This window comes from Struthio camelus, chromosome 2, assembly GCF_040807025.1.
Source record: "Struthio camelus isolate bStrCam1 chromosome 2, bStrCam1.hap1, whole genome shotgun sequence".
Classification (NCBI taxonomy): Eukaryota; Metazoa; Chordata; class Aves; order Struthioniformes; family Struthionidae; genus Struthio; species Struthio camelus.
Window position 1 is genome coordinate 16,228,575 of NC_090943.1, and position 24,708 is coordinate 16,253,282.

General features: G+C 38.5%; 1 protein-coding gene across 26 annotated transcripts in view; it reads left to right on the forward strand.

Moving 5' to 3' along the window:
- The window catches only part of PARD3 (par-3 family cell polarity regulator), a 468,531-nt gene that overhangs the window by 333,202 nt on the left and 110,621 nt on the right, over positions 1-24,708 (forward strand). For 15 of the 26 annotated variants that reach the window (XM_068934384.1, XM_068934381.1, XM_068934363.1 and 12 more), the window contains one exon: positions 15,695-15,805. The exons of the other annotated variants lie outside the window; for them this stretch is intronic. In XM_068934384.1, coding sequence (XP_068790485.1) covers positions 15,695-15,805 — 111 coding nt within the window. The remainder of the gene's footprint in view (positions 1-15,694; positions 15,806-24,708) is intronic. 26 annotated transcript variants of the gene reach the window in all.

Below are 24,708 nucleotides of genomic sequence, written 5' to 3' on the forward strand. Positions count from 1 at the left end.
AACTAGTCAGTGTGTTAGTCCCGAACAAAGTATGGTAAATAAATACTGTCTTGAGAAGAGAAGGTTCTGTTAGATGAAAAGTTCTGTAAATGATGCTTGTTTCAATATCTATTGGAAATATTCTTTGGAGATATAATTTACAATGGCACTTGTATATTGGTATACTTTTACAGATGCTTTGTTTATAGATCTTATATGTTTAAAGCTGTCGTCTTTGAAAATCTTTCTTTAAAACAGGAAGAGGAATGCTTTTCTAGAAGGAAATTAGTGCAACTTAATGTATAGTCACAGCAGAACAGGTCATAGGCTATTATGTCATAGTTCCTTGAGCCACTTAAGTTGGCTCAAGGAGAGCTGCAGGAGAGATGATCTTTGCTAAGAGACAGAGCTCCGACTTACTGTTGCCTTTTACTTCTTATGAGCAACGATCTGTGTTCATGATGTGTTGGAAAGCTGATGCCTCTGTTACGATTTCTGTGTGTCTTATTGTTGTGTAATGAAAAGGTAATTAAAAGCAGAGTCATAAAACACTTCAGTGGAAATAGCAAAATAGGTATAAGCCAGTATGATTTCTGGGGTGGAATCTACAGGGTGACCAGAAATATTCTGTGAGCCCCTGAGTTTCCTTGAATGTGGTAAGAAAATAGCAGGTAAAAGGCATTTGACTCATAGTGCTTATTTCAGCTTTTAAGTTGCTGTTGTTGTTGTTTTTAACAAAGTCACAATCTATTTTTCAAGGAAAAATAGGAAGAACAGAAGTTTTATAGAATGAATAAGACAGAAGGCGATATCAGAAACAATGCGCAGTGGATGAGTGAGGTTTCCCCACTTTGAATCCTTTGATCAGTGCTGATTACCTGGAGGAAAAAAAAAAGTAGTAAAAAATGAATAGAATAAAAGGAACTGAACAGATATTGAAAATTAGAATAATAGACTAGTAGAATGCTGCAGATTCGAAGGGACCTCTGCTTGGTCCAACTCCTGCTCGCAGCAGGCCAACTTCAACAATTTATCAGGTTGCAGAGGGTCGTGTCCAGTAGAGTTTTGAGTATCTCCAAGGATGGACTTTCTGCAGCCTCTCTCAGCAACCTGTTCCACTGCTTAATAGTCCTAGTGGAAAAGCATTTGTCCTATGTAAGAGGAGATATGAACAAGATATGTTGAATAATTACTAGTACAAAACATCTAAAACAATTTGCACCTACTTATCATTCATGTGAAACAAAAACATGTGAATGTAAAATAAGGTTGTCGTTCAAAAAGTTTAAATTTTAAGGATTTTTGTGATGCATGATTATGTGAGGGACTGCCCTCACACTTCCTTGAACATCAAGTGTATAGGAAGTAACACTGCTGAGCATTTGTGCTTGTGACTGCGAGCCACCCATTGTGTGTTAAGTGTTAAGGGGGAAGTTATTTGTAAGCAGGATATTTTACTGTGTTTCCACACATCTTCCTTTAAAGCTTCCTAGACTGGCAGCTATTAGGTTACCAAGCTTGACTGGCTGTTCTGAAACCAAATGGTACCTGATGTGATCCACTGAGCTAGAAAAGATGGCGATTTTCTTTGGAACTGAGGGAGAAAACCAGCTACAAACACCTTCCTTTTTACTATTTTACTCTGCACCGGAAAATGCCGCCTGTTTTGCAATTAGAAACATAAAATTTGTGTTGCATTAATGCTGATGTTGTTCATTTTCATCTCAAACCACGGCTGCCAACTAAAACCTCTAGTATTTGTAGTTCATGCAGTCACAGAAGGAGGTAATTTATATTGCGTTTGGAAGGGGAGAAGGTGTTATTTTAATTCTTGTCATGTTCAGCAGATTCTATGGAGCTTAACATAAGAAGATAACAGTGCAGTTATAGCAAGCTGAAGTACACTCGTAAGCCCCCGTACCTTAAAATCTTGTCTCTGACGGTAGTCAGTAGTAGATGCCAAGGGCAGAGCACTCGAACAGGGTAACCATATAGTGCTTCTTCCCTGGTTTGTTTTCCAGGCATCCACAGTGATCTGCAGCTCAAGGATTCCTTGAGACAATGATGGTGCCTTTGTGTTCAGGTGGAAAATATGATGTGCATATTCTATCCTTAGCAATTTACCCTGTTGCTGATAGTTTGATATATATTTACCTAATTCATAATGCAGTATATCATGCACAAAATTTTCTTTCTAAGATCATATAGAGTTACTTTTGTATCAAGAGACTGGTTTTACATCACCGATGTGCAGATCTGGTTGGAATGCACCGCAGTAGATCTGACTCATTATATGCCAGTGTTTTATGACACTCAGGAAAGTATGTTTGCAAAGTAGCAGTAAACCTTTTTGATGTGCAATAACGCTTCAGTAGTTAATGTAGTGTTCTACTGCATATTAACTTTTACTGCTTCTGTGCAAACTTACAATAAGCAGGAGTGCAAGAAAAGGTTGTCAATGTTTGTAAAATAGACCCTGCTGGAATGCATTCGTTTCCTGAACTAGCTTTACAGTGTATGTTTGGGCTAGCTGATGATGGGACTAACAGTAACTCTTGAAATGTTTGCTTTACCAGAAGATAAATTCATAGTTTCTACAAATGCTAACACCTTCTTCAGGACTTTGTTGACATTAGTCTTGTAGCTCCTAGTCCTAAAAGGAAAAAGAACAGTAGTATGTTTTCATGGAGCTACTGGATGGTCTTAACTGTTTTCAACAAGTATAATAACATACTAGTCCTTTGGCTAATTTAAAGAGTTTCTATTATATGTTGAAAGTATGTTGGTAGTGCTGGATTGGTAGGGAAATTCCTTGTTAGGACTAATTAGTCCTGCAGTAGATGTATTAAGTTTATAGATCTTGCTTTGTCAGGGAGATACTAAAAATTAAATTTGCAGAAAGTTGGTCCTTATGTTATTTGTGGTTGCAATATAGAAATCCTCTGGACTTTGGCAAGTTATTTAAGCTTTCAAGAAAACTGTTTTCTCACTGAAAAAATGGGATAGTGCCTTGTTCATGTAAGTGTCTTCAAGTGCTTTGATGTCCTGTGGCATTTCCTGCACTGTAGAAATATAACGTATTTTTATGCTAAAAACACATGTTATCTACAGCTTCATAGTGCTTGTGATGAGTTTAGTTTGGAAGATGTCTGTAATTTCGGGATGACTGAAAATATATGTAGATTTCCTTTTTCCTGTTATGCTATTTTAGCTAGTACTCTATAAGAAAATATCTAATCAGAAACAAAGTTTATGGATTAGCTCTGTAAAGTTCTGCAAAAGAGGATTTAATAACAACAATGCATTGAGAATCTTAGCTGTATCAGCATTTTTGAGTACCGCGATAATGAATGTAGTACGTTTTTATACCAATTGCAAGTGCTTCTAAGCATATTCAACACCAGGTGTGCCAGCATTATTTAGGATGCAAGTTGAATTGCTATTACACATTTCAACAGCAACGTATCACAAATAAATCTCAAATATTTCACAATATTATTATAGATGCTATCTTTATCTTTAACCCACAATGCTAAAATCCTGAAATTCAGAATGCAGCATGCTGCTATAAGCAGGAGTTTTAGATTTGGTGTTACAGTTAAAACATATATTTTCTCTGATGTTGCTGAGTAAGTAATGATACCAGCAGTATTTACTTCTGTAAATGGTAGGAATCCTGGTGATGTCTGTGGAACTCCACATATTTTGCTAATTCTATTTGCTTTTCATGACGGCAAAAGTAAGAAAAACACTTATGTAAGGTAAAACATGAAAACTGTAGCATTTTCATCAGTTTTTTTTTAGGATTGTTTTTTAGGCTATAGTTGAAAAATATGTTTCATACACAGAAGTAGTATTAAGGTGGCAATGATAATTGTCATATACCGTGTACAGCATGTAACACAAGCAGAGTTGATCTCCTTTGGAGCCTGCTGTTGACATATACTAATAGGAAGGAAGACTTGGGAGCTGAAGATCTTTGATGACAAGATGGGGTTTGTTTTAAGTATTATCTATCTGGTTTTCTGATAAAATATAGGCCCAGTCACTCCTTATCGTACCGCAGCATATAGGAATGAGAACAAAAATGTCAGTGTTTATAGGGCTGGTCCCAGTCTGAGATCTGCTGTGTGAGGAGCTTATTTCCATGGTGGCTGGAACCAAAACCCCCTACCACGTCTGTCACCTTTTGTTAGTACAGTGCAAATCTTGGTTTGTACATGCGTTTTCGATCCGAAATAAGTCCCTGCTCCGAGACTGGCGCTGAAATAACCAGCGATGTAAATCACAATTGATATAGTTATTTCAACTGGAGTTACCATGAAGACAGCTCAAGCTCTGGCTTCTGGCAGCTCCAGGATGCTGGGAGTCTCCAGGGCTCAAGGTAGCTCTGGGCAAACCCTGTGCCAGCTGCTGTGGGGACTGTCTGCCAAACTGACCATCCCCACGATGATCCTCCTGTGTCTCATTGCATCTGCTCCAGAGAGAATTTTTGTTCTGTTGGTGCTGCCGCAATGCAAAATCTGGCTCTTTGTTTTCCGCTCAGAAGATACTGCATATATGAACTAAATTTTTATGTTGCAAGGCAGAATATCAGCTGATAGAACAGACATAACTGTGTGAAGTCAACAGTGGCATACTCATTTATTCTAACCAGATGCTTGGCTCAGGCTGGGCCCTATGGTTTAATCCTGTTTTTGGATTTTAAAACACATTGTAGCTTTTATTCTTTGTCCTCTGTTTTTATGACAATGTGGAATCAGAGGCATTCGGAGTAACTTAATGTAGTTGTGTTCTAGAGCACCTTGTTAAAGTATCCTATCAGTATTATTTTTAATAGTTTTTCCATTAATTTTTTTTTTTTTTTAATCCTCAAAGAGACTTAGGTGACACTGTGGAACCCAGAATGAAACAGGAACTTCTAAAATGAAACCTGCAGCCACCTTCACTCGGGTATCGCAGCCCAACATGGGGAACTGCATTTCGCTGTTGTCAACCTTTTCTAAGGGTATAAAAGCAGCTGCACGCTCGTCCAGCAGTTTGGGGGTTTGGGGTTAGAAGAGTTCCTCAGTCTCCTGGAATATTGTCTGTTTTCCTCTATTGGCAAATGTTTGTGCCTTCCTTACCTCCTAGTGAGTGTAAATATGCCAATGAGGCTGAACATATAACGAGACATCACATATTGCTTAATTTGCTCTACAGAAGTTATTTTCTAGGCAATGTATATCAACAAAGATTTTCAGTAATTGACAGAAAAAGTGCTGACTGACATATTAACTTCTCTCGATAATGAGATCTGTAGGGAAGTTTTAATCTTTGGAAGGTTCCAGATGAACTGTCAGTAGTTTGATTAACTTTTTGTATATCTATGTTAACATCTGCAGATTTTCTACAGTTTAGTTGCAAGGCTGCAAGACTCAATTGTTGGAATAATGTTATTGCGATTTCCTGGTTTAACTAGCCAGTGTGTAACATTTGTGTGCTCATTTCTTTGCCTGTTGCATGTTTCATAAATTTCTTCTTGCAGCTCACGTTTATATATAAGGTATGCCGTGCTCATATATATGCAAGCAAGCATTTCGATTGTAAAATGGAATTATGAAGACTCTTCATACTGCTAAGTGCTTTTCTTCCTTTTCTGCTAGGAAAGTGTTGAAGCAAATTTCCTTTGCAACTTTTTTTTTTTTGTCTTCTCTCGAGTGCCAGTAAAATGGATTTTTTTTTTTTTTTACATTTCATTAGCATTTCTTATAAGGTCTGCCTTTAGACCAGTACCCATTTTCTAAATTGTACTTCTGTAGGGTTGGAAAAAATCATGGTAACCAGATGCAGTATTTGTCTCTGGCCTGGCAAAGTGTTAGATTTAACAAAAGAAGCTAATAGAAATGTTCAAATTGACCCTTCTCATCATTTGGACTTCTTGGAGCTCAATCAATCTCTCATTATTATCAGAGTTATTCACACAGAGGCAGAAGTGCTACTATTTCTCATAATCAACCCTTGAGCCAGATGTAATTTGCAATTTTGTAGCATTGTATTTTGAAACAATAATGCATTAAAATGAACAGAGCAGGAATTAGAAGTATAGTTGTCAAGAGAACGCATTGAAGAGTAGCCGTGGTTTAAACGGTCTCTCTAAGCACTCTTAGTGGACACTGGTAATTAAAGGCATACAAAGTAGTATTATCAATACCTAAATTGGTCCACAATTTTTAAACTAATCTGTAGAGCATAACAAATGCAACAATAGAAATGTGACCATCTCAGTCTGCATGTTTGCAGGCGAGGCCTTCCAGTTGTCAGGTGCGGTGGGTTTGCTGAGGTTTTGTGACCTGCTGTGCACAATGTGAACAAAAGGGAGCTGCCTGACTTGGCACGAAGTACGCTAGGGAAGGAACGTTTCACTCAGATTCAGAAAAGAAAAATTGCTTACATTTTAGAAAAATAGCTACGTTGTACTTTACATTCAAATATAATCAGGCACCTGTGAATAGTAGGCTGCTGTTGATGCTTAGAATTTAGGAATTTTTTTTAAATCCCTATGTAGTATTGCATGTTGCAGAGTACAGGGTTGTGCATCTGCTTTTATATATGTAGTCTGTGAAAGATGAGTTGAAATACAGGAGGTCTTCGCTCAGACTTTTTCAGGAGCCTGCTTTACTTTGTAAGTGAAACTTAACTGCTTTTTTTTTTTTGGTACTTTCTATTTACAGTTTTTCAATTATTGTTTTAACATCTTACTGCTCAGAACTCCTAGTATTGAATTACCGAACAAAGAATTGCAGTCTTGATTAGAGAATACTGTCTGAGAGAGCAGGACAGGAGCATTTGTAAGTACATTAAATGACAGTAATGAAAGGATATGTTGTCCATTAAGATTACATTATCCATTAAAAGACTGAATTAGCTTGGTTGTATCACATATATGAGCTACTTTCTTCAATGACAAATAGCACACACTGAGTGTATCAAATCTAATCTTGGGCAAGAAAACTTTATGTGGTCAAATAATTGTTCTCTTTTTTGAGTACGTGTGCAATACTAAAAAGTACTTGCCACACAAGCAGACTTCAAAATGCTTAGACTGTTATGAAATTTCCATTAAAATAGCTCATACTACTGCTGTGGTTGCTTCCATCAGTGATTATTGCTAACATAGTTGTATCTGAGCAGAAGCGCTCTCTTTCCTGATTCTTTCAGGGATGCCACAGTCCTCTGTTTAATAGGTTTTGGCTCACCACCATGCAAATGAGTTATTTATGGTGACTTTTAGTGGTATTGCTTACCAAGTTGGTTTGGCCGTACAAGAGAAGACTCTCTTGTTACTGTTTACTGTTTTCCTGGTATCTTTGAAATATTAGCATTGTAAAATTATCACCACTTCCTTTGACCTTCTCAGCCTGTTTTTAAAATACATTAGTTAGGATTAGTTGACAATTTTTTTTCTTGTTTCTGATCTGTGTGAATGTTTTTATCATTTATTAGAGCTGTCAATGGCTCTAGCTAGTTTTAGACAGTCAGGAAAAGCAATGCAAGAAGATTATGTTCTGTTTAGCAGTTTGCAGACAGATGGTCTCCCCGTAAAAGAAATCTGTTTTTAAAAGTTCCGTCATTTTATGCTGGAAGTAAATATTATAAATATATAAGTTGTGAGAAGAGAGCGACTTGGTGTGAATAATATTCTGCCTGTTGTGTCATGCCTTTCAGGAAATGTTATCACAACTGTTTATGAAAATAATTGAATGAAACCTCATGACATGTCTCTTGGTTTGGCATTATACCCATTTTCTGTGAAGTTGGGATATTGAATCACAAAGACCGGCAGATTAAGCTTTAGTGGTTGGAAACAGTTACCAATCCCATATGTTGTTTCCACTTCTTTCCAGGAAGTTGTCTGAATTGCCTGTAACGTTGCACATGAAGTGTTGCAATTTATGTGCTGTCCTAACTGTTGATTTTAAGTAGCCTTAGTTTACCAAGAATGGTACCTGAATGATGCTGAAAATGGTTTTTAGTGTTTGGAAAGTGAGGTACAGGATGTTAAGAGAAAGTGTGTAAATGTGCAATATGAATACAATGTCACAGAACAGTTTCATATGCTTCTAAGGACCCATTCACACAGCAATACCAGAGAGAGGTGATAACTGGGAGTGATAAGCACTTCATTCATCCCGGTTTCGATCTGTATTTATGACTGAGCATAGGAGTTGTGGAAACATGTGATTTTGTCCAAAATACCGACACCTGTAAAAAAGCTGAGAATAAATCTCACAGCTGTGTTTTGCATTGATAGCAAGTCGATGATTGTAATGCAGATCCAGGCACTGATCTGGCCTTGCTTGACTCCAGAAGAGTAGTCCCTCATTTCCGGCTAGGAGAACACACTGACTTAGATGCATCTTGGGACAGTAACCTTAAATAAATAAACAAATCACGTTGTTACTTGAAGGAGCATCCACAAGCATATCTCACCAGAGGTATTCTCCATTTCTGTGAGTTACCTGTGTTCCTGTGCAGTGCCCCTTTCTTGGTATGGGACACCAGGGTTCTCCAGGAACCTTGTTTTCAAGGCCTCCTCTGCTGAGCATTGCACCAGAAGGTTTGCTTCTTTGTCAGTTTTAACATGGGCAGGGAAACCTGTGGAAAATGAAGCTATAAATGTTCATTCCAGCTATGTGGACGATCCAGGTTCTTTTGGGCTCTCTACTGCCACCTGGAAATCAGGGTTCCCATATTGTCTCAAGGCAATGATGCTGCTGGGTCATTTCGGCTTCTTTTATTCTCCTTCCTAGCTTTGGAATTTGACCTACTAATTTGATTAAATGTGATAACTGTCTATTTCTAGAAATACACTGTAAATATGTAAATCCTTTCTCTTAAAAGCAAATTTTTAAAAATAGCATTCGTGTGTTTTTGCTAAAGCCTGGAAGGCTTATAAACCCTCCAGTCATCGCTAACTAGAGTAGTTTTTGTTTGTGTGCCATGTTGAATGCTTATTAAATTTCATTTTAGCAATGAATGTTATTATGTATCAGAATAATCTTTTGAAATATAAATCTTTTGATTTTGTGGATACAGCAGGGTGAAAAACATTACATAAGTCCTTACAAAATCATTTAATTAGAGTTAGGTTCTCTTCGTGTGTGTGTGTGTGTGTGTGTGTGTGTGTGTGTGTTTATACTGTTACTACTATTGGGAAAAGAGCATACCTTGAAGACAGAAAGCACGGATAGAATAGTTCAAGACACTTACCATTTGTTAATTTTTAATGACAGTCTTTTTTCTATTAAGGAACATAATACTACCGGACTTCTGTCTCAATCAATTTTTGTGTTTTTTCATCAATCAACTAATGCATGTTTCTTCTGTAGCCCTTTATTCTAATGAAATATGTGGATGATTTGGCGGATAACAATGATCTCATCAGTAACGCATCAGAGTAAAATCCATTTAGCAGACGATATGGATATTATTTTTGTTAAATCAAAGATGCTGATATATATTCTTTCAAATTGAAGCTTTTTTTGAGAGAAACTGTAAATGTGGAATTTTAACTGCTACCACCCATACATCCTCTTTTCTTCATTTGTTGTATCTATATATTTATTTAAGCTAAATCATATACATTATACTTCATCTAACATATAATTTATGCATATTATATATGTATATATGTAAAGAAATTATACTGTATCTTGAGCATGGTTTTTAAGTGTACTGTTGCACTCTAAGCCGTTTTCTTCAATGCTTAGTCTTGCACTGCTCAGTTGCTCTGATGCGTTGGCCCAGAGGCACTGAAGTCACTTTCTTGCCTGTGCCCTTCCATTGGGTAGGGTGGGTTTGGATGTGGCCACATGAGAGCTGATGACAGTCATTCAAGCAAGTAAGCTTGAAAACAAGCCAGCTAGTGACTGACAGAGGGGTTTTGCTATATACTTCAATTTGATTAGATTATCCACAGAATTCACAGGATTTTCCTAATTTAGGGTCAAGGTTCATGCATATATATCTCTGTTCTCATCTTTTTATTAATAACAACACAAACCATAAGTTCTGAGGATAGTCCTTTCCTCTAGTGTGACTTGGCTATTATATTCTAGAGATAATGTTTTTAAAAAATGGTGCTCTTACATTTTTTTAATTACTTCACTTACTATGATTGCTATTGTTGGGTGAATTTGAGGATTAAGATTGTGGATTTGTGAATTTGACTTTGAGCATTTACACTTAACTTGGAACTTTCTCTAACCCTTAATGTAAAAGGAGAATTAAGAAGCTATAAATTAAGTAGAACCCTGGAGTATCTGGCAATTAGAGTGAACAAGATTTCAGCTGCTCTCCATCATCAATTTCTTATACTCTTGGATAGACAGGGTCTTTTTAATTTACAATCTGTATTTTAATTAGTCATAGAATTTTTTTCTTGAATTTTTTTCTTAAAGAGTTACAAAATAACGTTAAACTATTTTTTTAACTATATTTTTTGTAACAGGATGTAAATGCGAGAGCTACTGAATAAAACAGCTCTTAAGTGAGATCACGTCTTTCATGTACTTCTTAATATTACCATTATAAAGAGAGTATTATTTAACCACATGTGTTTGCATCCTCAAAAAGAGTATTAAGCTATGCCTAGGAAAGAATATGTTATAAGTAGAAAGATAATATTTTTAATTATTTGAGGTTTGGAGGAAACTTTGTGTTTTCCTTTTGATCTTTATTTTCGAGCATGAGTTATAACATTCTCTGCTATGCTTGCAAGAATTCAGTCTGGGAGACGTGGTGGCCGTAGGTTATGATTTTGCTAGGGTTACAGGTGCTCCACAGGATATGATGTGGCTTGAGCTGTGCTTGCAGGGGTAAGCTTTAGCAACAGCACTTGTTTTGGTATAAATGTGTTAACTTTGCTACAGAATAGCGTACACAACTTGACCGTTCTTGCTGTAAGAGATCAAAGAACATAATGAAGCAACTTGCCTCTATGTATTGCTATCTTGTGCACTGCTTTAGGTTCAAAGTCAAATTATTAGCATTGCAGTTAGGAAATAATAGGAGCTTGGAATTAGGTTCCCAGGACTGTCAGAGCATCAATGTACTTCTTTTCTGTACTATGTAGTTTTTTATTTTCAACAATAATTCTTGCCTTTGTTTCTTAAGCACTGTTCACTTTTTAACTAATGTGGGATACATCAATTCTGCATAGATCCTAAGCAGTGGAGTTCTCATGTCTGCTTGAGAAAAAGGCTATCATTTCATTTCATCTATAAGAACTGCAACAGGAATCCTAGCAGCCAGCCTCACAGTGATGAGAGGTTCAGACAAGTGCCAGAAAATCTGCAGGTACTTCAGGCACTCACTCACCACTGCATGCAGCAGAGCAAAGCTCCTGCATCTGTGAGTAGAGCAGTCAGTGCTAGGATCAAATCTCATGGCAGTATTCTCAAAGCCATGTTCTTGCAAGTCTTGATCTCTTTGACAGGACGAATGGGTGGTAATTGCTATTTTGCAGGGGAGGTACCATTAATGATTGCACTTTGGGAGTTCCCAGCCTTAGATTGTTATCATTAAGTGACCAGTCATTTCAGTGGAGGAGATTATTTTGCGGGTGTGCCAGGACATTAAATATATCCATTATGGAAGAAATATTATTAGAAGCAATAAGATTCTAGAGTTGCTATAAGGCGATATACTGGACATGCATCCTCGATCCATCTTCCCTTCCTTCTGAGTACACAAGCAGGGAAGGAACAGACTTTCACAGTGAGGCAAATGCTGGTGTTGGGAGTGTTTCATTGACATTAATGTTGGCTGGACAGGTCAGAGACCATACCGCTCACACTTCCTTGTACAAAGCTGTTTTTGCTGAGGTGATACACTCAAATAGAGACGTTTTAAATGCCAGGAGTAGTTCTTGGGACCTGACCCACACTTTACTTCTTTTGACTCATACAGCAATATGTGAGCCACTGGAAAGCAGCAAGGAGGCATTTACTACTGCCTCTGAAAGGACAGGATGATTGTACAATGTCTATTTGGTATTTCATAGAATGCTTGGATTGCAGTGATCTGTTTTTATCTCCAAATATCCTGTTATCCTAATATTTATGAATCAAAATAGGAAAATCTAACTGAGGGAATTGTAAAGATTGGTGATGTTGAATAACTCGACCGCAGTGTAGTCACAAGAGCGCGTTGAGTGTTGCACAGTTAAAGGAGTGTTTAACAGCTTGCTTTAATGGTATGCCTTAGTATTGCTGTATGTTGCTCTTCTGTAGTTAAACTTGAATATGGATACTAAATAATTTATCAATGTCTATTATAAATTTAGTGGAGAAGATGCTGATTTGAGCTGTGGGTTTTCTTTATGTCTTAATAAATTATACTGCAAGGAGCAAACGGTTTAATAGAAAAAAGTAGCAACCGTGCTTATTTTTAGTAAGTAAGAATAACCTCACCAAAACCTACTGAAAGGGCTCCGGAGTGCAGAGCGTTGACTCCTGCGGAAATGAAAGGTTTTGATGTGTGTATGTGTGTCTAGCTCCTTAGCATTTCTTTTAAACACCTTTCGGAAGTGTTGTTGTAGCTTGGAAAATGTTTTTCCTTTATCTGTCTGTTACTTCTACTATTGTAAGTTGAAGCTTAACAGAGATGCTGTTGGACTTTCAATCTTAGTGGAAAAGGGAAGTCTTGAATTCCTAAATATTTTTGTACAGAGATCTTACTAAAAGTATGCAGACTTCTTTAGAGTGAGACTCATTTAGGGCAGTTTGTTTCTGAATTGTTCTGCAGCTCCTTGACTTCCGAGTATAGTGAAGATACTATCCACGCAGGTGATGCTGTTAAAATGTGAAGCCACAATCAGGGAGGGGGGAGGATGGTATTGATTATTCTGGATTTGAGTGTAGGGACAGTGCAGTTAATATTGCTGAACTTATTACAGGCAGTGGTGATTATGGCAGATGTATCACTTCCGCGGGTGCAAAGTCCAGAGAAGGCAGCTTTCCGAGATCACCGTGGTTCATGCCCTGCCAGGCTGTTCACTGCCGTGATGACCATAGAGCTTACCAGAGACTGACAGTGGAAAGTCTCCTGTCACAGTGGGGAAAATACGGCCACCCTCTGAAATGCCTTGAGAGGACCAGAGAATGTCTTCTTGAAGCTTTTATCAGGATTGCACCCGAGGGCAGAAGAATTGTTCCTTCCCAGATCATCAGAAAACACCCCGAAAGAGAAGAAGGGTTGTTGCCACAGCTTGCTCATGAGTCAAAGCAAACTGAAGCCCCGTGCTCCACCACGCGCTGCGGGTACGGCTTACCGCTACCGCTGCTGCCATGCAGCATGAGCGTGGTTTCTTCTGGACTCGGACAGTTGGATGTGGAAACTCAGACAGTTGAGTTTTGCTAGGTTTGCGTTATGCGTTAACATTACAAGTATACTCTTCCAAAACCCATGCAGCCTGACCGGCCATTTAGTAGATTGCTTACAAGGATTATTTGAGTTTCCTGGTGTACTTTTTTTTTTTTTTTAATAAGGTATTGATTTCAATATATTTCTGTTCATACTTAACAATGAATTGATTTTTGGTGGTAGAAATCTTGTTTTGCTGCCAAAACCTGACGGGTACTGATTCAATTTTATCTTCTGTGTAATGCAAGGATGTTTTGAGTAAATAAATCAGCTATTCGAAAAGTTGGTTCCTTTGTTTTGTCGCATGTTCTGGACAGGGCAAGGCGGAGCAGCAGTGAGAAACAAGCGTGCGGGTCGCTGAGCGCTGCGCGGTGCGGCCCACGCTGTGCCTCTGCTCCGGCGCCGCCGCGCCGTCACCCCGGCCCCGCCACCCGCAGCACTGCGCGCGGCACCCTGAAACGGCTCCCTGCCACCGCCTCTCTGCCGAGCGGCTCCGCTCTCGGCTAGATGACATAGGCTTCTTTCAAATTAACTGTTTTGTCTGGTGTGAGACGTCCTGAACCTGATTTGAATCCCGTGTCATCTGTCTGAATGTTTCGTGTCATTGTTTTGACTACTCTTTTATAAATAGGTGGGTGTTCTCAGTGCTGGCATTTCTAGTCCCTGAATTGAAGTGTGTCAGTTTTACATATATCGTATTGTAAAACCAGAGACTTCAACCGTGTGTCATATTTTGTGTTTCTTAACCCTATTATGCCTTTTCCTTTTCACATAATTATTAATGAATAATTTTAGTTTTCACGTTCCTCAGTGCTTCAGAAATGAGCAGTCTGGGAACGGAGGAGTGCACCATGCACTTTAAAGTTTGTGTACATCCTCCTACCCTGCGCTTTCTTCTCTTCTTTTCTTTTCTTTTCTTTTTTTTTTAACAGCTGTCCTAAGAACGATAAACTTGATTACTTGGAATAACATTTTCTCTTGACTGAGTGGCCACAAATTAATTTTTCTGAAGCATCACTGTGTGGTATGTCTGCAGTCCCCACAATGGCTTTGTGTGAGAAAGAACAGGAATAAAAGGGCAAAAATATTATAAATGCCTGGTGTCTTCAGAGCTTTTTTTCTGACCCATGTATCCAAATTGCTTAAAATGTTTAAAGAACTCAGTTTGTGTCTCAGAGTTGGTGAGCGTTCGGCACGTCTGCCCCGCTGCCGCATGGCCTGGCGCCGCTGCGCCGTTCTGTGCTCGTGCTCCACTTGTGCAGTGACCCGTTGCGGCAGACTGCTCTCCTCTGAGCATCCGATGAAAAAATATTCTTGCTGCTTTTAGTGTGATAAATAATCTCGTGTTTAATAGATGCTTAGATGTGTGATCCCATCTGCCGTAAATAGACAGAAAATTGTCATCTAAACTTAGGTTGTCTTTAAGTGTTGTTTTAGCTCAGTCTACGCAACAGTCATTCCGTTTAGAGTAGGTCTGAAATAACTAACAGAAATACACACAATTTTATCCTAATAATAACTGAGTATCTCAAATGGCAGACTGTTCGCTCCCTGAAAATCTAAAAAAAAACCCAGTGGAGTGTGCAAAGATGGAAGAAACAAAATACGTGAGATGGAGCTGGTGGCGGGGAGGAGCTGGAGACCAGCAGAGGGAGCGCGCAGGGCTGGCGCATCCCGCTGCGCCCCGGAGCCCGGCCACCTCCGGCCCCTCTGCTCCCGCTCGCACATCCCTGGGGGAAAAGGCACTCAGGGATAACAAAGCTTAAGACCTCTTGGTGCTGAAGAAGAGTAAACTTCCATTTTGGATGGTGTCCGGTGTGCCTGGTAGAAGTGCCGCTGGGGAGTGGGTGAGGAGAGCGGGAGTGCGTGCGGGGCAGCTGTGGCCCAGGCAGCTGCTTGTCTCCCGCAGTTTGTAAGTGAAAGACTTCACTTAATGTAAACTTGACTTGCATTCTTTGGCAGGGATTGTGTTCAGTAATTTTTAAAGCATTGTTTGACCGTGTATTTAAAAATAGTGACCCCAAAATGCTGGCAGAAAAAAGGAATGTGGCACTCTGATTTTTTTGGTTTTGTTCTGTTCTTTAGCAAGGCGTTCTATAAACTTTTTGAGGAGAGGGGAAAAAAACCTCTAAGCAAAAACTAAAGGAGCCTGAAAATACTAAAAACTGAGATTCCGAGGTCTTTTCAGTTTCCCTTCCTGGTTTCCAAGCAGCTGTTCTTCTTGGAGAACTCTCTTTCTCATTGGAAAAGGAAAATACAGTTGTGTTCATTTCACAAGTTAGATTCTTTTTTTGTGTGTTATTAACAGGTTTGGCAAACATCGCAAAGATGACAAGAGTGAGAAAACTGGTAAAATAAAAGTGCAGGAAGCTCTTACTTCAGAAGAGGAGAGAATACGAATGAAGCAAGAACAGGAGAGGTAGACTTCAGTATTTGCTTAAACCTTGATAGAGAGAATTTTGTTTTTTAAACTAAGTAACCGAAGTTCAATTTTCACTGATGAAATTTCCCAATGCTGATATGTTTATATACTTAGCATTAACAAGACGGAGCTGGATTTATTCTGGACATTAGCATTGACAGCTTCTTTGGCTGCATTAAGCATCTTTTATAGAACAAGATCTCCTTTCTTTATTGAGGAGACTGGAGTAATAATATGAAATGTTTTCTCTATACATTCTATAAATGATTTTATTGACATTTTCAGAAAAGTGGTATTTATATAGAATGAAGTACGTTTTGTATTTTTCCTCAAAGTCTTGCATATCTAATTTTTTCTTTGATATATTTAGAAACAATCGAAAACCATATGATAATCAGTATATTTGTCACTGGAGTCTATTCAGTCTATTTATGTGTCATGCAGTATGTTTATGGAATGATGTGTATATTAAACTGCTAATTGTAAAAATGAGTGGTGAGTACCTCTATTTTTCCATGTCAACTTCCCCTAACATTAAAAACCTATATGTTATATGTGTCATGTGCTCTTCTCAGTATTTCCAGTCTACATTTCATCCTGTCTCTTGTAACCCTAGCCATTTGAGGCCTAGTCTCTGGTGTCTTTTATTTCAGTTTGGTCAAAATCTTGAAAAGCTTAGGCTGTAACTTAACTATTATTCAGGGATGTGCATGGAGAGGAGGCCTCTTTGAGTAGAAGGCTCTTCCAAAGAGGAGACAAAATGTAAAGGGCTGCAGGGTGTGAATGCTGAATGATTCAGGATTCAGGCACATAGATAGATTCTGCGTAAATAGATTCAGGCACATTTAGCAGTGAAAGTGAATAAGCAATTGGGATGATTTATTGAAAAAAAAAAGTAATGTAGCTCAACCATAAGTTGTGGCTTGCTGGAGGAACCACAGAGGAAAACTTTATTGTCTGACTTGTGCAGGAGGTTTGACTAGTTAGTCATAGTGATCCCTTAGACTATCATATCTATGCCCCTTTGTCAGCTGTGGGTAAAAACAGAAGTGAGGGCTTCATCACTTTAACAAGCTGTCAAGCAGCAGAGCCACAATAACTCTTGCGTACCCTCCTCAGTTACAAAGAAAAATGGTTTGCTTTTACTTATTTTAAGATTAAGTTATTTACACCACAGCTAAGGCAGGCTAGGAGCATACACTTATCAGTTATTGCAGATCAGCTGATCAGCAGTAACCTGTTAAACTGCTGACACTTGATCACTTGTGATCATCTGTTTGGGTTACGTTTCGGGATTTATCAGGCTCTAACAGATGCAGTAGAATATATCTGTGAAGAAGTTTAATCATGAGTGCATCCCTTCTGACAATAGAGGGTGGCTGAATCATAGCGTTTGGTTGATTGTTTTGTTTGTTCCTTGTATCTAATATTTTTAATGTTCTCTTTCTTGACAAAAGTGAAACAGAATCACTAAAGTTGTTCCTATTTTTAAGAGTAGTGTGCTCTCAGATTCATTAGGGCAATACTGGTACTGAAGAAAATAAATGACTTTGGATACCTGTGTGTTTGTGCAATCAACTTTCCTTTACGCATGGGCAGTTCATCCAAGCTGAGGATAAACTTATACTGCTGGTGCAGAGACGTTTCAGAGCTGTCTCCGTGGCTCCGGTCGGCTCAGGGCTGGAGGAAGGTTAGCTGCACATGCACGGTGCTGAGCCTTTACTTAGTGAGCTCTGCTGAACTCAAGCTAGTGCTGTGTGCAGGCAGCTGTGGTGGTGTTGACCTGCTCTTCTAAACTGGAAATGCCAAGGAGCGTTCAGCGCTGGGGTTTGAAGGAGCTTGCAAGGCTGGGCTCAGTGCTGGCCTTCCCGGACCAGGTGCTGCACGCAGATGGATGCCTCCGTGCCCTGAGGAGGTGCCAGACCTGAGCAGACTTTGTCCACTTGCCCACCACTGAGGGTTAGTTAGCAGCGGTAGCTCCCCAGTCATATATATTTCTGCAAAAAAGGAAGAATGAGTTTTGAGTTAGTAACATTCTTTTCCTCATTCTCTCTCTGCCTCTCCCTCTCTTTCTCTCAGTCTCTGTCTCTCTCTCTCTCTCTCTCTCTCTCAGTAAGAATGGTGAGAGTGCAGAAGGTCTATGTGATGATATAAGAGAGGTTGCAGTAGTCACGCTGGGTACCAGGGTAGACCTATGAAATTACTTGTATAGCCTCCCCATGCATGGAGCAAATTCCTAATCCTTATCCATCAAGTTACACTAACCATTTTGAATCTTTCCCAGAATCTCACTCCTTATGTGTCATAAAACAATTTTATGTGTTCACTGAAACTGCAGAAGATGCATGTGCCAAAACATCATAACAGCTTGATGTTATCGTAACGCAGGTCCTCCTCCTCTCATTACTGTCTTTCCTTAACTGTGTATTTGCTTTCTTTTGTGTTATATCTATAAGAGAATGCAAGTTCTTTGGGGTAGTGGCATGTACAACTAATAAAATATAATAAAATAGCAATCCAATGTGTGAGGTGCTTCCTTACGTTTCTAAAAGTTTCAGATGTTGATTTAGTCCATAGAGATTTTAAGAATTTTTGCAGTCAGATTGCAGTTTCCTTTTTATTCTGTAGAATAATGATGTTAGATACATGCTATTAATGAAGAGTACTCTTGCAAATTAACTGAACAATCCCTCAAAATGCGTATCAAGAAATAGTAAAATATTATTGTCTTAACAAGTGTTGGTTCATAATAGCTGCTATTTTAACTTTGTTTTCTGTGGGTTTTTTTCCCTCAATGTTTTTAGCAGTACAGTTCACTTATCCTGCTTTACTTGGTATTTGATGCTCTATACCACTATAATGATGCAATACTTTTGGGAAATAGGTTGGATTTAATGAATTTACTACGTATAAGAGGCTTGGAACAAAAATCCTTAGGGGGTCAGAGAACAAGTGAATGGTCCATTAAAAAATCAATCATGCCTACAATTTTATAAAATTATTATGCCTTGACTTGATAATTTTAATAGTATTGTGCTTACTGCAGTATTTTCTTTAAACTCTTAAAAGTAGTGTTCATATTGATTAGGATACAATAAGCAAATTAATGTTCTTCAGTTTACTGTGATTGAAATGAATAAAATTGCCTTTTATAAATATATTATTAATAGTAATTTCTTATTAAAGAGCATATCTCTTTAGCTGTATATGGTACATGTTTACTGACAATCCTAACAAAGCAATTTAGCACAGAAAATGAAATTGTCTGGTTGAAAATACATGCAGCTTTCAAAAAAAATAGAACACTGGAACAATCAGGAGCATCATCTGAAAAGGCTACCCACCAGTCTTACTAAAATTGTTATAAGATACGCGCTGTTTGTAAATTCTCAGAATATCAGATTAGCAGTTCATCCAAGGACACTGGACATAGTTCCCTGGGTCACTATTCTGCCACAGTGGTTTACTCCAGAAAATTAAGTCTGCTTGTGTTATCTATCAACTTGAATATCTGTCAAGCACTGATCTGAGAATCCAAGTGCGTTCTGATGTGCCATTAGAAAGGGTGTTTCAGTCCAGCAAGGGATGTCAGCCAACACCAGTAGACAAAACTGAATGTTAGGTTTTCTGAACCTGTCTTCACGTCATCTGAGAAGGAGGATCTAACAGCAGGTTCTAATACCTTCATTTCTTCCTCTTTCTTCCTTGGATTTTTTTTTCTGCAACCCTGTGCTCAATGCAGAGGGAAAGAAACCTTTAACAAATTAGAAACCTTTGACCACGTTTGCCCCTATTCAGCTTGGACACTTGCAGTTCTTGATAGCTGCCTGGCTACGTTAAGGTGACAAGCCTGTCTCCAGCCTGTGACTGACTTCCTCTAGCAAAGCAAACACTCCACAGCCCAAATAACTTTGCTTTTTGTAGCTAGGTAGTAAACAGCAGAGGAATAAAACATACATCTATCTGAAGTTTCCAACAAATACAGCTTTATCCAGCATTGTTCACAGCTAGATAAGGCTTAAAAAGTTGAAAGCTGCAATTCTAACGTAATCTCATGATTCGGAATATGTGATCTCAGCTTTGGGTGACTAGTGGTGCTTATGCTTGCATCTGCCTCTAGAGCCTCTTCCTCCTCTTGAAAGAATAGTCTACAGGATGCTTTCTTCATTTGGTTAATACACGCATGCAAGAGCTTTACTAATACTCTGTAAATTTGTGGGCTACCATAGAAGTATTTTACTTGTAGTATCGAATTCTTCCTCAACTTCTACTGAAATGGATGCAAAATCAGGTGCTTAAATACCTGTGCTGCGAGGATCAGTAGCAGGGGAGAAGCAGCAGCCTTGGGGGAGAGCGTTACCTAGGTGTGCTGGTGGGAGGGTAATGACGGGTACCAGCGATGCCCGGGAGATGAAGGTGTAGTCACGTAGGTGCTTCTTGGTGCTCGGGACTACACAGGGTGCGCCTGCCTTTGCACTAAAGAAGAAGCTGTACAATTCCAGTCTCTGCTGGACCTGTTGGACGAAGATTAACACGCAGCTAAGTAGTACCGCACGTCATTTGTATGTATGTATATAGAGTTATCATCTGGAAAATGAACCTATTTCTTTGCCAGTTTTTCTCTCTAATATTTTGGAAAACATAACCTTTTGTTAATTTAGTCTGTGAAGGGAGTTAAATGTACATAATTCTGCTGTTATTTTTATCCTTGACTGTGCAAATGTCATCGCTGCTGGCATCAGTTCTGCGGTGAGAATGCTGCCTGTCAGCCGCAGCTGCAGAGCCAGAAGGGGGAGCTCCCCACATGGGTTTTTGTGTGCCTTTACCTGCTAGGTGCTCGCAAGGGGGAGGGCAAGGTTTGAGTTTTCCCCTAGACTGAGAGAACAAGAGTAGGTAGATGGCTGTTTAATCGTGCTCATGACTGGAAATCCCAAGAGGATTTTATATGGCAGAGCAAATCTTAGTGCCTTGCTTTTTTAGAGTAAAAACTTTATTTTAGAATGGGAATTGTGGAGCAGCTTTTAACGGCTGGAGGTAGGACACTGCAGTTATAGCTTGAACAGAATATTGCAAAAAGAACGGAAGAAATGGTTGAGGAACTGTGTCTTGCAGAGACGCAGTCTGAGGGAAGTAGGCCGAATGTTTTTCACTGTATTGGCAGTTTTGCTGTTACTTTTGTAGATCGGTCTATAGGCTACCATAACCAAGACTACAGTTTTAGGTTTGTTTTTCACATAACGATGTTTCCTGAATTTAGAGTGAAACATTTTGCATGTTCATTAGTAGTTAAAATAACCTTAATCTTTTTTCCTAGAGGGTCTGGTCAATCCATAAAATGTTTCCTGTATTATATTTTTCCTAAGGGTATAAGAGACGTTATCTCCAACATATAATAAACTTCTCTTCATCTTCCTCCAGTGCCATTAAAGCTACAAGCCTTTTGTTGTAAAAGTATACTAATGAATAGAAATGTTACAGCAAGAACAGAAGTCTTGTGTTTTCCCTTCATCATGCATCATCCATTTTAATTAGACGAAAGGGTGGTGCGTACTGTGACAAGAGTCTGGAATTAAAATCATTAATTGATGTCAAGCTGACGAGAGACTGCTAACATGAGTTTACTGACAGCAGGAAAGAAATTAACCTTATTACTTTATTTAGTACATTAGGACTATTTATTATATTTTCCTATGCAAGTTCAGTGTGCTCCATTTATGATGATGGAGAAAGACAAAGAATTAATAAAACCTATATAAAATTTTATTACCTCCTATCATTGATGTTTACATGAAAACCACATCAATAACTTAAAAAAAAAAAACCTACCACATCCCTTTAATCAACATAACTCATCCAAACCGTTATAGCAATATCTTAGATATTTTAAAGAGCATAATACATTCTGCTCTCTAGCCAAGTAGAATTACAAAAGTGATCTGATTTAAAACCATCCCTTAGTTTCCTAATGTCAGTGTTGCAAAAAAATGAAACGTATTTTCTCCATCACTGACGTTGATTGGAATAACTGTCTGTTTTGATCATCATTGGAAGGTCAGCCTAACAAAGATGAGTTTTAATGTTCAGCATCTTTATTCTTTAGATGAAAGAGTACAATAGCGTCTTACAGAATGACAGCAGCATCCTATAGATAATTTGTGACCCAAAGGCTATAATAAAGGAATAGAGGGGAGGTCATCTTGTAGTAAAGGCCATCTGGAACTGTTAAAATATCAGATGGAGTAAGGGGCTGAACAGCAGGACACTCTTGGTGTCTTTCCAGATTTCCCAGAGAGACCATAATATTTTCATTGGAAAACCCCACCTTTTTTCCTTTAAGCAAAATATTTCCATGAAACAGTTTCATCTTACTTTTAAGAAAAAAGCAACGTTCTGTAATGCAAAGAGAATTTTTGCCAGTTATGTAACCTAAGTCTTATCTGTGTCCTTAAAATAATGCAAAGGGTCAGCTTTACTTTTGCTGCTGCTTTCGATGACACTGAACAGCTTTTCAGAGAACTGTTACCTCTAAATCTGTAATCACTGCAAACATTCAGACTATAGATATATTTTCTAAAGTGACTTGCCTAACATCTTTTCTGATAAATCTTCTGCTCCCTACCTAGCCCAAAAGGAGGAGAGAAAAAATTCCTCAGTGAATCAGAAAATTCAGTGTGTTTTTCATTCTCACTTATTTTGAGATGGAATCTGCTTGTCATGGAGTAGTCACATTTCACTGAGACTTGTAGCATTGTTTTTGGCAGTTTTTTACATAAAGGATGAGGGTGCAGGACATGAAAACAAGTCAATGGCAATAATTTTTAAGAGAACACAGAAATGAAGCATGAGAATATTGAGCTTAAGAAAAATATTACAGACCAGTTCCATTTCATAAAATATTGACTTCAAAAGTAATGTAAACTGAAGCTTTTATGGAATGATAAAGGCGTTTTTTAAATAAAGCTCCCCACAGTCTCTGGCTACATTTTATAATGTGCAGAGATCATAAGAGATCTCTGCTAAAAGTATATTTTTTCTATTATTCTTGTACACTGATTCAAGACATTGTACTGAGCAAGGTCTGACCAAGTCCCTTGCCATGTTTTTAAAAACAACAGTTACATTGTCTTTATAGTACTTTGAATTACAAATTTGATTGTGCCCTGCAGATCATATGAGTTCAACACTCTCTTAGAAATTTAAGTTCTAGGTAAGTAAGAGCACTAATTTCCAGTGTTTCTCTTCTGAATGCTAAAAAATTTAGGATTAGGTAAGAGTATGACCCCTCCTATCCTGTATACTATGCTGTTAGTGGTAGAGCTGCTGTAGCCAATACTTATTTGAGAATGAAAAAAGTTGTGTCATAATTATTAACTTAATGAGTGCAGTTACGTTTTCTGTTGATGACTTGAACAGAACTGAAAACCCGTCAAATTTTCCAGATTGCACCGCAGGAGTCTAACACTGTAAACTACAGTGCTTAAAACACTGTTTATTCTAATTCTTTGATACACTGGCAATTATTTAACTAATCAGAGAGACACCTAATCATATATGCACAACAGGTAGCTAGGTTCCCCTCCGCATCACAGACTGAACTTTGGTTTTGTAGCCAGTTACTTGTACAAATCTTTTAATGGGTTATAAGAGACCTGACTCAGTTTGCGGCCATGCTCTCACTCAGTATGGTGACCCAAGAGGGTTTTAGAAGCGAGATCTGAGCAGTGTTGTGGGTGCCAATTTGTGGATCCTGAGCAGAAGATACTAACATATAAAGCTACATTCTCTATTCGTTCTCTCCCCCTGCCCCATCTTTCTAATTGGCACGATGGGATTCGCATAATCCCTTGTCTTGGTGTAAGGGGTCATTTCGCTGACATTGTTTTTCACATCAGATTGTTTCATTTTCTAGTTCTGAGATGCTTCATACATAGCATTCTAGAAACACAGAATAATGGACCTGAAATAGAGCTGGGAGCAGAATTTTGTACCCACTTGTAGTACTAGACTGAACTTGGAGGAAGGTAGACACTGGACAGGCTCAGCTCAACCTGCTAATGACACAGTACTGTAACTATGTAGACCTCCAGTTACTGACTGCAGTATCTGTGAATGACTGATCCCATTTGATTTGTGATGTGGCTGTGTCATTAATTCCATGCCTCAAAATATACGGATATGGAAACAGCTGGTCCTCACATATCTAACTACAGTATTCAGACGTTACCCAGCTTTCTGACATTGTTCTTCAGTTGGAAAAAAAAAAAACTGTAGGGGAAGAAATGGCCCAACAAAGTAAGTTTGTATGAGAGGAAACCAGCGCTCTTAACACAAGAAGGGTTTTGAAACAGGAGCTCTCCGAGTCACGTCTCAGCAATGGTTGAATCTCATAATCTATTTACTTGCTGCTTCAGTCACGCAGAGAGCTAAATAGAGAATTAGACCAATGATGAGGCATCTTTTGTTATGGGTGGAAGTATCGTTTATTCTGGTCAGTTTTGAAATGCAAAAGCAACACAAAATTCCTTTTTCCTTGCAGACAGCAATGATCTTTGATGTAACACAGTTCCCAGCAGGATAACTATTCCAGTTGCCCAGCTGGGTGATCTTCCACTGCTGGGGTTGCTGACCCCAGCACCCGACATAAAGATTAAGATATAAAAATTTAGTTATGGTATTGTTTGGTTTGGACAACCTATGAGAACCTATGGTATTGCCTATGTACCTTATGCATTCAGCTTTCATTGAAGCATATCTTTTAAAAAAAAGGGCCCCACAGATATAACCCTCCCCACACTGGATCTGCAAGTTATTAACTGTGCAAAGTTGCCTAAAAGTTACACTGAAATGTAACTAAACTGGTAATTTACAGGGTTTTTTTTTTTTTTTTTGTCAAAATAAGC